Here is a 15,914-nt window from a genome sequence, read left to right as displayed (position 1 = left end):
TTTTTTTTAGTTGTAGATGGACACAATACCTTTATTTTGTTTATTTATTTTTTTTTTATGTGGTGCTGAGGATCGAACTCAGTTTCTCACACATGTTAGGCTCTACTACTGACCCACAACCCCAGAATAAAAATTCACCTAAAATATAAGATAGCAACAATGTTTGGGGAATCCTGCAGCATCAAAGCATACAAGCATCACCCTGTAAATAATTCCACTGATGGTCTCTCATTTACTTATCAGATTTAAGTTCAATTTAATAAACATTTATTGAATGCCTATGCATGATATAACTAGTCCCTTCCCCTAAGGAATTTGACATTTAATGACCATGAGGAAACTCACTCAACCAAAGGTGATATTTGGCCAGAATGTTATTACTGCTTTATAAAGATATACTAGTCACAGAAACATTAAACTTCTTTAAATTTTTTCTTAAATTTTGACTGGATATAACGCAGAATATTGCCAAAGGGACCTTGGAAATCTCCTGGTTTAACCATCTCAGATTTAAGTAAACGTTTTTCTTATTCTTTATTAAGAGTTATGTTTATTTGTTGTAGAAAGCTTCAAATATGTGGAAAAGTGGAAACAAGAAATCAGAACATCCACAGTTTCGTACACAACCCTCAATAATCATTATCAGCCTTTTGGTGCAAGTTTCTTTTTTCACGTAATTCACTTTATTTTTTAAGCATCTGTAAGATAACTTTGGACAATTTTGTATACTAATTTTTTCCATAAGATATTTTGACATCATCTTTTCCCAATGGTATTAAAGACTTTTGGTAAACATTTTTAATGGTTAAATAATAGTCAGTTATTAAAGAAACATAATTTAGTCATTAATCTTCAATTTAGGTTATTCATACTATTTGACTACTGAATAGCTTTGAGCTTAAAAGTTTCTCAGGATGGAGTCTCTGAAGTAGGTTTACTGAGTCAAAGTATATGAACGTTTTCAGAGCTCTTGCAAGATACTTTGGAACACCATGCATTTTGCATTTTGCATTCAGCTTTATCTTCACAGCGTATTTCATTAGCCTTTCCTCACACATACTACAGGCTCCTCTGCTTTTTAATTGGCAAGGAAATCACCAGGAACTGAATACACACTGGAGGGAGGAGATAAGCAGAGTCATCAAAATCAGCTCCCAAGAAGAAATAGAAACAATCTAGCTAAGCTTCCAGTAGCACCGTCCTTAATTTGTGTTATCACCTCTTAAATTTGCATAGACCTTGACTTTTGAAAGTGTAGAAAGTTAATGGTTCCTGACTTTTGGAATAGGGGTGGTGGGTCTGAGGGGAGACCGAAATTAAAACAGATGAGATTCATACCTTGCTAGAATCACTGAGTTTCTGGTAATTGTTGTTAATGACAATTTCAGGCAACACAGCTTCTTCTAATAGCTATGAAAGGGGATGAGCAGCATCATTACAAAGACACAGTCACTGTTGTCACTAAGGCGCCACCACGGAGAAGTTGGTTTCTTTGGGGCTGGGCTGAAAATACTGCGGTTGTTTGCAAAGGCCCAGGGGTCCACTGAGGTCCTCTTGGCCTGTTCTGTCACATCAGTTCTGATACTGAAAGGTCTGTGGCATCTCCTGAGCTCTAACCAGGCTCCTGAGCTGCTCTAAACGGAGAGGGCATTGACACAGCCCTGGTGGCGTGAAACTTGTGCAGCCGCAGCCCCACTGCTGGCTTGATTGAGGGAGGGCAGGACTCCATTGGACCAGCATTGGCTGCACAGTTGTGTCAGGAGCGGCTGGGAGATTTCATTCCTAAACCCAGACAGGAGAAGTAGAATTTCTGACAGAGATGCTAACTGTCCAGGGACCTCGGCCTGTTTCCAACACTCACAGACTTGCAGACTCATGAATGTCCTCTTGGTCTTCACTGCTGAAAATTAAAAAAAAAAAAAAATCCATTTTCAAATCTCTTCTCAGAGCACCTTTATTTACCTGGTCCCTGTGGATATTTTCTGTGGTTTTCTAGCTCCTCCTGTCCCTTCCATTTGTGGACCCTGGCTGTGTAGTCAGAGTCTATCTAGAAGCTACCGAGGAGTGTTGCCTCACAGACCCTCTGGCTACACTTTTCTGTTTTCAGAGTCTGAGCTGTCCTTGCTTTCTGTTTTCTTAAATAGCACATTTTTTAACTGGTTTAGATTAGCTTGAGATCTCTTGGGAGCCCTGGATTTTTCCCTCCCATGTTTTCAAATAGCCAGTCATCGTTTGTACTATTTATAAAGCTCGAGTTTCCAGCTCAAGTGTAATATTTATGTGTTCCCTTGCAAATTTTGATAAGGTTAGTGTTTTGTTAACCCAGCAGCCAGTCAGCTCACAATTGAGTTCATATTTGACCCTGATACTGTTATCACAGATTCGCTTTGTAAAAAGAGCACGCACAGCCTCCTGCCTCATGTGCTGCCTGTAGGGTGAGGTATTCTCTGTGTGAGTCCTCCCTCCAGTACTGTGGAAATACCTCCAGATTCCTAAAATGTCCGATGACTTGTCATCTCAGATGCAGGATTCTCCTCAGGCTAAAATAACCCATCAAGCATCCCCACCACCTGATACCCACTCCAGGCAAATCAACAGACAAATAAGATGGTCCCAGTGTTCTCTCATTCAGCCTGGCTTCTTCTTCTCCATTCCCATTTGGCTTCCATTTTACCTCTCAGTGAGAGTTGGAAGTAGCTTATATCCCAAATCTTCTGATTTTTTTTTTCACCAGAAGAGAGTCTTGGCAAACTCATGGTATAGGAGGGAAACTAAGGAGGAACAAGTGGAGTCAAGCGGTGCTAAGCTGCATAAATGACTGATCAATTCAGAAAATAAATAATTGGAGGATTTTGGAGAAGATAAAGAATGAGACTAATCCAGGCACAGTGGTCCATGCCTGTAAGCCCAGCAGTTCCGGAGGCTGAGGCACAAGGATCAAAAGTCAAAGCCAGCCTCAGCCATTTAGTGAGATCTCAGCAACTTCATGAGACCCTGTCTCAAAATAAAAAAATAAAAAGGACTGGGGATGTGGCTCAGTGGCTAGGCACCCCTGGATTCAATCCCTGATACCAAATAAAAAGAGAGAAGAGGAATACTGAGTAGTTCAGATAAAGATGTGTATTCAGGCAGTCATTCGAATATACTTTTTAGGCAGAGGACCAAGTCAGTCCTTGGAATGCGTGCAAATTTTATGGTGTCCATAGAAGTCTATGGTGATATATTTTAAATGCACATGTTGAATTTATGACATATTGGATCCATGAGTATAGTTCAGCATGAATGCATAGGCTGTGTACATGTTGATGATAAGCCTGAGATATATTAATTAGATGGATACTTAAGACAATGTTAAACTCATTTGTTTTCTATGAGGTATATAAAATTATATTTTCTAGTTGTAACTATGCCCTGTGTGTCTCACTTCTTTTTACAGTGCCGCCTCTTTGGCACATATTCTTATCTAGAATAACAGTGTTTCAAAAGAACCATTCCATTTCTGATTTTGACAAGTTAGGTTGAGGTTGATCTCCGTAGAGCATTGTTATTTTCCAGCCATATGCAGACCACCAGCTGAATTATGAGTTGGTATAATGAGTCATGGTATAAGCTTTCCGATTCTCTGGCTCCCATATGCCTCCTGGGAGAAGCTCATGCAGAATGAAGTATCTGAGCAGTGTTGAATGTCTGACTCATTCCTTGGACTTGAGGTACTTAGGACCAAACTTTAAATTAGAAAGAAATTTAATTCAAAGTTTAAATGCCAGTTTTGAATGACTTGCCAAATGTTTCCCCCCCCCAACAGTTTTTGTGTTGTCTTCCTAACAAAGAAGAATCATAAACGGAAGGAGGACACTGAGAGGAGACAGATTCCAATTAATGTCTCTGGTGATTGCTGTACAACTAAGATGGGAACTTATTTATCTTTAGGAAACAGAAAAATTTTAAAGATTAAAAATAAACTGTAAAGTTAGAGATTTAAAGAGACCTACATGTTTAAATACACACATATATACACACTCACACACATAGACAAATTCTCTGTGTATTCTTCCCTATCCCTGCTTCCTTATTGAAATAGCAAAGAAAAGTTTCAGCTTATCACTTGGAGGCATTGTCATGCAGGATAAAGAGTTGGACCTGGGTTCCATTCCCTGATTTGTCCTTTATTGGCTGTTTGAACCTCAAGTAATAGATTACTTCAGGCTTGATTGAGATGATCCACGTAAGACCCTTAGTTGGAGTTCTTATCTCTCAGTAAAGAGCATAATAAATTTTGGCTATTTTCCGTTACAGTCTTCAGCAACATCGTTTTATCATCCCCACAACCTTCAACATCATGGTGGTCATCACCACATCCACCACCATCATCATCACCATGATCTCACTCTCCTGGGTCACCTCTTGGCCCTCTGTCCATTCCTAGATCCTCTTTGCACACTGTCTTCCTCTTCCAAACCCCAAGATATTAAGGTTCCTGTGGGTTATATTCTAAGCCCTTCTCCTTCCTCTCACTACTTTTCTCCCTGGATAATCTCATCCACAGTGGGACCTCATGTATCAGCCATTGCTGATGATTCCCAAATTCATAACTTCAGCCCATATTTCTCTTCTGAACCTCACACCTTATATCCAGCTACCCTTTGAGTGTCCCAGCAACTCTTCAAACCAAAACTCAGTGCATCTTTCTCTCCTTTGACCTTACTTGTTCTCTTTCTTAATCTTAAAAGTGTTACCAAAGCTAGAAAGTGGGATGTCATCCCTGACTCTAATCTTTCCTCTTCCTCCAACATTTAATCAATGAAAAATTTTCATTATACTTTCTAAACTGTAAGTTCCATATTAGCAAAAACCATATTAGAGCCGTAATCTCAGTGCCTGGCAGCATACTCAATAAATAATTATTGAATGAAATCAGTAGAAGAATGAATGAAACTCTTGATTATGACCACCTCCTTCCATTTCCATTACCTCTTCTGTACCTCAGGCTAACATCCGTTCTCTCTCTCTTGTTCAGTTTAAAAGTCCTCTATAGCTGAAATGACCTGACTGCTTCTAGCATTGTAGTCTCCACCCCCAGAGCCACTATAGTTCATGGGTCACACTGCAGCCAAGAACCTGAACACGATCATGCCTCCTCCCTGCTTAAAGCACTTCAATAACTAAATAGTGATCTCGATTTGATACCCAGGTTACAACTATTGCCCTAGAACACTCTCAGAAAATGTCCTGGATAGAACAGTAATAAGGTGATCTTTCTATGTCTCATCTTTTCTGCTTACAGCTCCAGCCTCATTGTTCCTCATTTCTTCCTGGTTTTAGATTCTTAAATTTTTTCAAATGTGTTTTCCTCCTAGTTTCCATGTGTTTTTTCTCCTGCCTTGAACATTTTTCCCTTTTCTCTTTGCCTGGCTGACTCATACCATCTAGGTTTCAGGTTAGACATTATTTTACAAAGAAATCTTTTGGGGCCCCAATTTTATGGTAGACACTTCTTTGTTTTTCCATAGCATCTTGTATTTCTCTAGTTCTTGCATGTCTGATTTAATGACCTGTTCATTTCTGTGGGTTCCCCATGAGCCTCTAAGCTCCATCAAGTTGGTGACCATATCTGCTCACTGCATAGTTGAATTCTGGTCCCCAGTCCAGGGTCTTGAACATAGTCTGACACTCAGCAAATATTTGCTGAATGAATGAGGTAAAATCACTTGCTGGGAGAATGATTGAATTATGTGTGTGTGGAAAAATCTTCCCCTCTAATAAATGTCATGGGAACGTCCCTAATGGGTGGCTATAAACAGCATATTGTCTTCTTATCCCTGTTCATCGTATCTGTGATGGTAGGGGAAATGATTCTGTGTTCCTTTGATTAAAAGTTCATTCTAGGACAGGATTTGGAGTTGGTACACACTGTCAATTCCAGGAAGTCTTGCAGGTGATAATGTTGGAAAACAAAGCAAAGAACAGCTGTTTTTCTAGCTTTCTTAAGCAGTTGAGGCTACTTTTATTTCAACTATATAAGAGAGATGGGTTTTTAAGTTATTTCCTTTGAAGTTAAAATTAAATTTGCTTTCATTATGCTAACATATTCTAGCTTGTTTAAGTTCCAAGGTCTTACACTGTTAAAACAACAAACACAAAGTACCTCATACTTCTAATACAGTTATTTGTAAATTTGAAATCGTATGCTTTGAACTGTTAATTTTTATACTTTTATTTGATCTACAAAAGACTAAGAGCATCATAGCATCTTGTTCCACATTTATTGACTGGAAAGGAGTTCTACCTATCGAAGGATCTATGAACAAAGATTAAGGACTATTTTTCCAAATAGAAATAGCTTTGATGTTTTTCTGATTATAGTAATAATACACAATTGCTGCAAAAAATTGAGAAATATGAGAAAAATATATAAAATCCATCTGTGAACTCACTTCTAGGTTATTGTGTCAGACGTACATAATACCCTAAAATATATACATTTATGGTATGTATTTCTAACTTTTCTGCATATATTATTGTATCAATACAGTTTTTCTGGTTTTTGGTGAAAACAGTGTTATTCTATGCATATGGCTTTAAAATGTGTTTTTTACTTGAAAAGTTTGAGAACTGTCATGGAGAGAAAAATTGATAAAGTAGATTTTTAGAAAGTTTTGCTTTCCAGTGCATTGAATGTATCATTTCCCACTCCATCATACTCATTAAGAAAACTTCTAGCTGGGTACAGTGTTGCACACCTGTAATCCCAATGGCTCAGGAGGCTGAGGCAGGAGGATCATGAGTTCAAAGCCAGCCTCAGCAAAAGCACGAAGCACTAAGCAACTCAGTGAGACCCTGTCTCTAAATAAAATACAAAATAGGACCAGGGATGTGGCTCAGTGGTCGAGTGCCCCTGAATTCAATCCCTGGTACCCCACCCCGCAATGAGAAAACTTCTATAAAAATCTGTATTACTTTTTGCATTATTCAGGCTTCATTTGAAGGAAACAGAAATGATGCTACCTATTTTAAGAAGAAAATGATTTAATTTTATAAAATTGGTGTTTAAAAGATTACTGGGAGGGCTGGGCTTGTGGCTCGTGGCAGAGTGCTTGTCTTGCACATGGGAGGCACTGGGTTCAATCCTCAGCACCACATAAAAATAAATAAAGCAAAATAAAGATAAACTAAAAGATTACTGGAAAGTTTAGAAGAGTGGGCACTAAGCTGGCGAACTGAACTGCAAGGGATGAGGGGCTGCCCCTTCCTTCCCCATGACCAGTGAGATAGGGAATCAGAGGCAACCACTAGAATGACTGGCTCCAGAGGCACATCACTGTTACTGACATGCAGGGGTCTTGTCATTGCCATTACTATTGTCCAAGAGCCACATAGCCTTGTGCATGTGGTACTGGGGATTGAACCCAGGAGAGCTCTATCACTCCTTACTTTTTATTTTGAGACAAGGTGCTACATTGCTGAGATTGGCCTCAAACTTGCAATCCTCCTGCCTCAGCCTCCTGAGTATCAGGCATGTGTCACTATGCCACACAGCTTTTTAAATTGAGCCACATGGCCCCAAAATGGATGCCCTGCATCCTTGCCTCTTACTTCTCTCTCCTCAGTGGCTAGTGGCTTGTATCCTGAAAGCTAAAAAACAAAGAAACAAAGGCCTCCATGACTGTGCTCCTCATTAGAAACCACATAGATTTCCTCTGCCTCATTCTTGACTTCAAAATTTCATGTTAGTGTGTTTAACTGGCAAGAATTAAATCACATCTAGAAATAACTCGGGGGAGCCTAGGAAGTGCGGCTCTTGGTTGTCCCGTCTCTGCCAGATAGACAGCCCAAGCCAACCAGTCAGGAGGCTGGAGTGGACATTGACTCTCACCATATATCAGAGCTTTTGGTGTTGGATCTGGGCTCCTTTTGGATACATCGCTATATGAAAAAGAGGGACAATTTATCTGAATGGGGTAATCTATACCACTACAATGTATTTAGTCTTATTGCTAGGTATTTCCTTTTCTTTCTATTTTTCATATAATGTTTTGATAAATTCTCAGAGTCATTAATAGCTTAGGCCTTATTTTAATTGACCCATCAGGACAGTTGACAGGACAGTTCCTTCTCTTAACACCCTTTATTCACTAGGTTCCAGAACCTCTTGCTTCCCTGGTTTTCACCTGCTCTATCTAAGTCTTCTTACTGTTCCTCCTCATCTCTCTACTCTTAATGTCCCTGAGACTGAGTCCTGGGGTGTAGACTCTTGTTAGTTTACTTTACTCCCTGGTCCTATCCCCCGATCTTAAGGCTTCAAATATCCTGGACTCCAAAGCTTTACTCTTAGTAGCTAAGATGTACTTTTGTTTATTTATTTATTTTTATTTATTTTTAATTTGTAAAATGTGTGATTTTTAAATGATTTTTTAAAAAAAAATAAATGACAGCAGAATGCATTATAATTCTTATTACACATATAGAGCACAATTTTTCATATCTCTGGTTGTATATAAAATATGTCGACGCCAATTCGTGTCTTCATACATGTACTTTGGATAATGATGCCCATCACATTACACCATCCTTGCTAACCCCCTGCCCCCTCCCTTTCCCTCCCACCCCTCTGCCCTATCTAGAATTCATCTACTCCTCCCATGTTCCCCCTCCCTACTCCACTATGAATCAGCCTCCTTATATCAGAGAAAACATTCAGCATTTGTTTTTTGGGGGATTGGCTAATTTCACTTAGCATTATCTTCTCCAATGCCATCCATTTACCTGTAAATGCCACGATTTTGTTCTCTTTTATTGGTGAGTAAAATTCCATTATGTATATATTTTACATTTTTTAATCCATTCACCCACTAAAGGGCATCTCGGTTGGCTCCGAAGTTTAGCTATTGTGAATTGTGTTGCTATAAACATTGTTGTGGCTATGTCCCTTTAGGATGCTGTTTTTAAGTCTTTTGTATATTGGCCAAGTAGAGGGATAGCTAGGTCAAATGGTGGTTCTATTCCCAGATTTCCAAGGAATTTCCATACTGCTTTCCATATTGGCTGCACCAGTTTGCAGTCTCACCAGCAATGTATGAGTGTACCTTTTCCCCCACATCTTCACCAACATTTATTGTTGTTTGTCTTCATAATAGCTGCCATTCTGATTGGAGTGAGATGATATCTTAGAGTAGTTTTGATTTGCATTTATCTAATTGCTAGAGATGATGAACATTTTTGCATATATTTGTTAATTGATTGTATATCCTCTTCTAAGAAGTATCTGTTCAGATCCTTGGTCCATTTGTTGATTGGGTTATTTATTTTTTTGGTGCTTAGTTTTTTGAGTTCTTTATATACCCTAGAGATTAAGATATACTTTTATATTCTCTCTAAACACCTCAAACTTAATACTTCCCAAGCAAACTTCTGCTCTTTCCCTCTCTTTACTTTATTCACAGTTTTCATCTTAGTTCACAGCCCCTCCATCCTTCTTTTTTCTTAGGACAGAAACAGGGAGTCATCCTTGATGTCTCCCTCATTCAACTTCATTCAACTTCAGTCCATCAGCAAATCCTGTTGACTGTACCTCCAAAAACATCCCATCCAGTGATTACTCTCCGTCACCCCCTGTTTCCTGCTGTTCTAAGCCACTGTTATTTCTCTCATGGACTGTGAATTCAGCTCCTGAGTGGTCTCTTCCATCCTTGCTTCCCTAGAGTGTCAAAGTTAGATCATGTCACTCCTTTGCTCAAAAGAATGACATCTTAGTGAATTTCCATCTCACTTGGAATAAGAATCCTTACAGCAACCCCCAGGGCTCTCCTCCCCTGCATGCCGGCTCACTTTATTCTTGCCTCCTTGTTGTTTTTAAGTACCCCTATCCCTGAGAGTCTTGGCAATTACTGACCCCTCAGCTTGGAATGCTCTTTCCCCAGATACCCACATATTTCCCTCATCTCTCCCAAGAGGGACGGGGCTGTCACCCACTCAGGAAGGCCCTCACTGATCACCCTCCTTAAAATTTCCAAATGGTTTCCCCTTGAGCTCTCCAAACTCCCCTCCTCTGCTTCATTTTCCTCCATAGCACCTCAAACTTTCTCTTTTTTCTCTCACATTTTTGTACTGGCTCCTTTACAGTTGTACATATTGGTGGGATTTGTTTTTACATATTTGTACATGCACACAATATAACAATATAATTTAACCAATGTCACACTCCTCTGTACTTCCCCCCTCCCTCCCTGCCTCTCACCCCTTGGTCCCCTTCCTCTAATGATCCCCCTTTGATATTTAGGACCTCCACTTCCACCTTTGTTTTCTTTTTTCCTTCCACATATGAGAGAAAACATACAATCTTTAAGCTTCTGCATTTGACTTATTTTCACTTAACATAATGGTCTCTAGCTCCATTCATTTTCCTGCAAATGTCATTTCGTTTTTCTTTGTGGCTGAATAAAACTCCATTGTGTGTGTATATACCACATTTTCTTGTATCCATTCATCTGTTGATGAAACCTAGGCTGCTTCCATAGTTTGGCTATTGTGAATTGTGCTGTTATAAACATGGTTGTACAGGTATCACCGTAGTGAGATGACTTTTAATTCTTCAGGAGCACCTCAAACTTTCTAGTGAATTACATGACTTTTTTCTTTTATTGCATGCCCCCCCTCCATGAGAAAATCTATTTTAAAATACTTTATTGTTGAATCCTCAGTACATTGTACAGTGTCTAAATACATGGTAATTATTCATTGTTTGTCAAAATTAATAAATTTCTTTATACATGCCTCATTGAGCATGAATCTATTTATTTATTAATGCCTAGGGTGAGAAATACACATAAATTGCCTAAAAAGGTTTTGGTAATTTGTTCTCCTGCCAGGGTTCCATGAGAATGTCATTTTCCTGGCACCTTTACCAACACCATGGCTTGGCCACAGTGACATTTTTGTTCCTTGAACTTGCCATGTTGTCTCTACTTGATGTATTCTATTGACTTCTCCCTTCTCCCAGTCTCTCTGCCACTCTTTTATCTGGCTTAGGTCTTATTATTTCAGGACTCTAAATATCACCTCCTTGGAGAAGCCTTCCCTGATCTTCTGCTCTAAAGTAATCCTCCTATGAACGTACATTACATCATACCTATTTTGTTTTTATCATAGCACATATCACTTCTAAATATTTTCCTACTTATATATATTTGTCTGTCTATCTATACTTTCTTTTTCTAAAGTGTAAACTGTGTGAGAAAAGGATACTAGGTGAAGATGGATTAGAAGTGCACTATTTTTCTGGATGAGCAAAGCAAAGCTTCTTTTCAAATATGAAGGCATTTTTAATAACAAATGCTGAAAGATCTAGAAGTTTAAATATTCTTGTCAGCATATTTGTTTTAGATAAGCTATATTTGCTTTCTTAAAGTGTTGATAAGCTACATAGTTTCTTAAGTTTCTGAAGTCTCCTTTTTCACTTAGTTTCTACAAACTACTATTTCTTTTGTAAAATTGAATTTAATGCTGTTGCTTTCTTTTTTGTCTCCACAGCTTTTGGAAAGAACCAACAATGGTTTTGAAGAATCAGATTCCGGTGCTACCAAGAGTCCACTCCACTTAGCTGTAAGTGAGAGGCTGTGGGCAACCTCCCCTGTCAGAAAAAGAATCCAAGCATTGCTAAAACTAGGCTGCTCTTGAAATGTAAGCATAGTAATGAGTAACTTGTGATATGAAAGTAAGACATGGTTAAAGGTCCAGGCTGCAGAGAGAAAGACTACTTCAACTCGCAGTCCCAGCTTTACCAGTTGGTGACCTTAAAGACATTACCTACCCTGTGCTGAGCCTCAGTTTCCCCATCTGTAAAATGAGAACAAATGAAAAGATAAAATGTATATAAAATCTTTACAACAGCATATTTTATAACATTTATCCATCTTTAAAATTCAAAGAAAACATTTCTGTTTAAGAAATTTGCTCCTAGACAATAATATGCAAATTTTAAGCCGATTCAAATAACACAATTAAAACCTATCAGGGTTTTTAAGCACCAAGAGAAGTGAACGGGTATAGAATTGCAACTGTATATTAATTGGACTTGACATCAAGGTCTTAGAGTAAGTCTTAGACTCCAGTTCTTATACTAGGTGAGATCTGGGAGGGAGAGGAAGAAGAGTTGTCTTATCACCAGTAAAGCTTCCTCTCCATATCCAAGTAATCAAAGAGAAATCCAGCTGCTCAGAGTGGAGCACCCGAGACTCTTCATGGGGCACCAATGTGGGAATCACTTCTGCTGCTCTGCCTTGCATCCTGTCCAGCTGGACATTGGTGATCTGTGGCTATGCTGAAGAGCCCAGCTGTCTGGTGCCCACACTGGGCCACAGCCAGCTCTCCTGCCCAGAGTGCTGCTGAATTTCAAGCACTCAGTTCATGGTCACAGAGGTGGTGTCTGGATGCTTCTTTGCCTAGTAAAGAAGAAGCAGAACTCTGGGAAAAATGGGAAGGGGGTATGTCAAAGTTTAACTGTTGTTATGATATTTCACTTATGCATGTCTAACCAGTTCTTCAGTGGTGTTCTGATTTAAAAAAAATGAGATGGAGAAGTAGGAGAGAGAAATTTTTTATTAATAGACACACTTAGGCATTCATGCAGAATGGGAGTAGACAAGGCCATCAATGGCACAAGGATTGGGAGTACCCGGAACTGATCACGGGGGATGCATGGAGCCCTCCCTTCCTACCTGTCTCTCCACGTACTCAACAGCACACCTGCTGACGCCCCAGTCACAATCCTCTGCCTCACCCACCAATACAGCCACTATACACACCAGCACATGCACATGTGTGCGCACACACTCATCTTGAATGCAGTGACATTAGTAACCTCTTGTTCCTGGAGGTGGACTTCAAGTGGAGAAATGGGTAGACAGTGGGATATTTATACGTAAAAAGCTTCATACCAGTTGGCTATTAACACAGGTTGCTCTAAAGATTGCTCTTTAGAATCCCTGCCCAGCCATCTGCTGTGCCTGGGGAAGCTTCCCTAAGAGTAAGAATTCACAAAATAGCCCTGGCTGCCCCCAGAGAGGCCTGTGAGGAGAGTTCTCTCAGACAGAATTCTCGTGCCTTTGAAAGTGAGGTCAATTGCACTGTCAAACCTGCTATTAATTAATCTGAGAGAGAGTTTCTTGAATTCCAAAAATTCTATCATCTCTCATTCATTTTTGTCAAAAATTATTTGTGAAGTGCTTACTGTGTGCCAGTTCTCTCTGATCTCCATGGGGCTCCAGCCCTATAAAGACAGGGTGATGATATCATTGGAAAGAGTTGGCTTCAGTTGTCCTGCAGCTGGCAGGGGTCAAGGAAGCACACAGAGAGGAGATCCCAGCTAACTCACCTGGACATGGTTTTCCCACCTATAAATGAAGGAGTAAATTAACGGAGGTTTCTAAGGACACTTCCCTATTTGTTAATTTGTTTAATTGTTAACTGTGTGATCTGGGCCAAATACCTAATCTTTTGTGTCTCAGTTTCTCTTCTCAAAATATGAGAATAGTAGTACCTCATCAGGGGTCATTGTGGCAATGGCATGAGTTAGTGCTTATAAAGTGATTAGATGAGCTGGCTTCAGCCTCATCATTATTAACATTGATATCATTCTTTCCTTCGACATATACTGACTGTGAGTACTGCCAAGCGTTCTTCTAGAAGCTGGAGGTGTTGCGGTAAAGAAATCCTGGTCTCTGTCCTTGGAGAGTTTCCCAGCTAGAAGAGACATTAGGCAAATAATATATACCATGACAGATGGTAAGGAGTAGCAAAGAAAATGAATGAGATCCATGAGAGAGAGAGTATCAAGGTGGTAGACAGGGTGCTATTTTACATAGCATAGAATCTCATATTTGAACAGAGACTTACAGAGCTGCTTATGTCCATGTCTGACAGAAGGTGTTTCTGGGCACAAGTGCAAAGTCCTGGGGTGAGGGCATGCTTGGCATGTCCATACAACAGCAAAGAGGCCCCTGTGGCTAGAGCAGGGTGGTAAGGGAGGTGGTGAGGAGGACATACTGTGGAGAGTGTGGAGTGGTGGGAGGGCTGCCATAGATCCCGAGGGCCTCATAGTCCATTCTAAGAACTTTGGCTTTTACTCTGAGCAAAATAGGAAACTATTTGGACAGTTTTGAGGAGACAAATCACATGATATGTTGAACATTTTTAAATATATTTGTTTATTGATTGTATTTCTTCTTCTGTGACATGTCTGTTCAGTTCCTTAGTCAATTTATTGATTGGGTTATTTGAGAGTTTTTTTTTTTTTTTTAGTGTTAAGTTTTTTGTGCTCTTTGTATATCCTGGAGATTAATGCTCTATCTGAGGTGCGTGTGGTAGAGATTTTTTCCCATTCTGTAGGCTCTCTCTTCATGTTCTTGATTGTTTCCTTTGCTGTGAAGAAGCTTTTGGTTTGATTCCATCCCATTTATTGATGCTTGATTTTACTTCTTGCGATTTAGGAGTCTTGTTAAGGAAGTCAGTTCCTAAGCTGACAATGGTGGAGATTTGGACCTACTTTTTCTTCTGTTAGGTGCAGGGTCCCTGTTCTAAGGCTCACTTAACTTCTGTGTTAAATTATAAGGGCTCAAAAGCTGAAGCAAGACAACCTGGAAGGAAATGACAATGATGACTATTCTTTTCCTCTAAAGTCTAACGCTTTTTTTTAAAAAAAATCTTTTGCTTCAAGAACCTCATAAGTATGCCCACCCTCTCCTAGGTTCTCTAGTCTCTTTAGCAATTAACCTGATAAAACCCAAGGCACATAATTTCTTGAGTGGAAGCACTCTAGAAATGGAATCAGATGCCCCCAGACACCCTCAAACCTTAACTGCTACAAGAGACCTGACTATTTCCTGTCTGAATGATTCAGGTCTCCAAGGTTGTCAGCTCAGTGAGTTTCATAAACATTTCATCAATTTGAAAAAAAATTAAGAAAGAAGGTTATGCAAATGAAAGCCTCCAGCTGTTAAGATTTCCAGATGGACCCATTCTTTTCATGGACTCTATTGAGGTCCCAATTCTTTCCCCTGTTGCCCTTAGTTCCTATGGAGAAAGGTTTGGAGAAATTAATCATGTTTAAGAAATAGAAGTTATCCTAATGAGGTGTTTTTTTAAAAGAAGTTATTTCTTAAAATCATTTAAAAGCCTGATTGAACCTCCAATGAAGGCTTTATGCATAAAGTTCAAGTGCTGCAAGGTAGACTAAAGGAAGAAGCATGAAAAATTCTATAGATCAATCTGGCCTTTCAATCATTCTGTCTTTAAGAGCATTTTCAAGTTCCTGATATAGAAGAAAGTATGGGTTAAAATTCTAAAACTTTTCTACTTAACAGATTCACTTTTTTTTTTTTTTAAAAAATCTACATCCCAAGCCCTTTTAATTTTTTATTATTATTATATTTATTTTGAAACGGGGTCTCACTAAGTTGCCCTGGCTGGCTTCAAACTTGTGATCCTCTTACCTCAGCCTCCTGAGTAGCTGGGATTACAGCCATTCGCTTCATTTTATTTTAATATTAAGCTTCCTTAACACAAGCTGATGAGTTTATTTTTTGTTGTGAGGATTAAAGGGAAAAGTGCAGGTATCTTCTGCAGGGGCAAGTTCTGAAGTCAGCACCTCACTTAAGCACCCTGTGTTACGATTCTGTTGTTCTGGACAGTGCTGACACCTTCCTACCAGTTTCCCTCCTGGATCTTTCTCATTCCCCTGTGTTTCTTCTCCAAACCTAAGTGCATGAGCCATTGTGCTTTAGATACATGGATGTATTATAAATTTTCCAATTCCATTTTCCTAGGCCAAGTCAAATTAACAGAGATTAAAGTCCTTATTGTCCGTGTCATAACACTGAAGGAGCCAGTATTCGCAAATAGCATCTAGACCCTGCTGTTAT

The 15,914-nt window shown here is 39.3% G+C and overlaps 1 protein-coding gene across 1 annotated transcript in view; it reads left to right on the top strand.

Moving 5' to 3' along the window:
- Window positions 1-15,914, top strand: part of Ankrd44 (ankyrin repeat domain 44) — a 283,427-nt gene that overhangs the window by 242,681 nt on the left and 24,832 nt on the right. The window contains exon 17 of the mRNA XM_077799148.1: window positions 11,527-11,598. Within this exon, the coding sequence (XP_077655274.1) occupies window positions 11,527-11,598 (72 nt within the window). The remainder of the gene's footprint in view (window positions 1-11,526; window positions 11,599-15,914) is intronic.

Source organism: Urocitellus parryii, chromosome 1 (genome assembly GCF_045843805.1).
Source record: "Urocitellus parryii isolate mUroPar1 chromosome 1, mUroPar1.hap1, whole genome shotgun sequence".
NCBI classification, from domain to species: domain Eukaryota; kingdom Metazoa; phylum Chordata; class Mammalia; order Rodentia; family Sciuridae; genus Urocitellus; species Urocitellus parryii.
The sequence above is the reverse complement of the archived record's forward strand: the minus strand, read 5'-3'. Positions and strand labels throughout refer to the sequence as shown.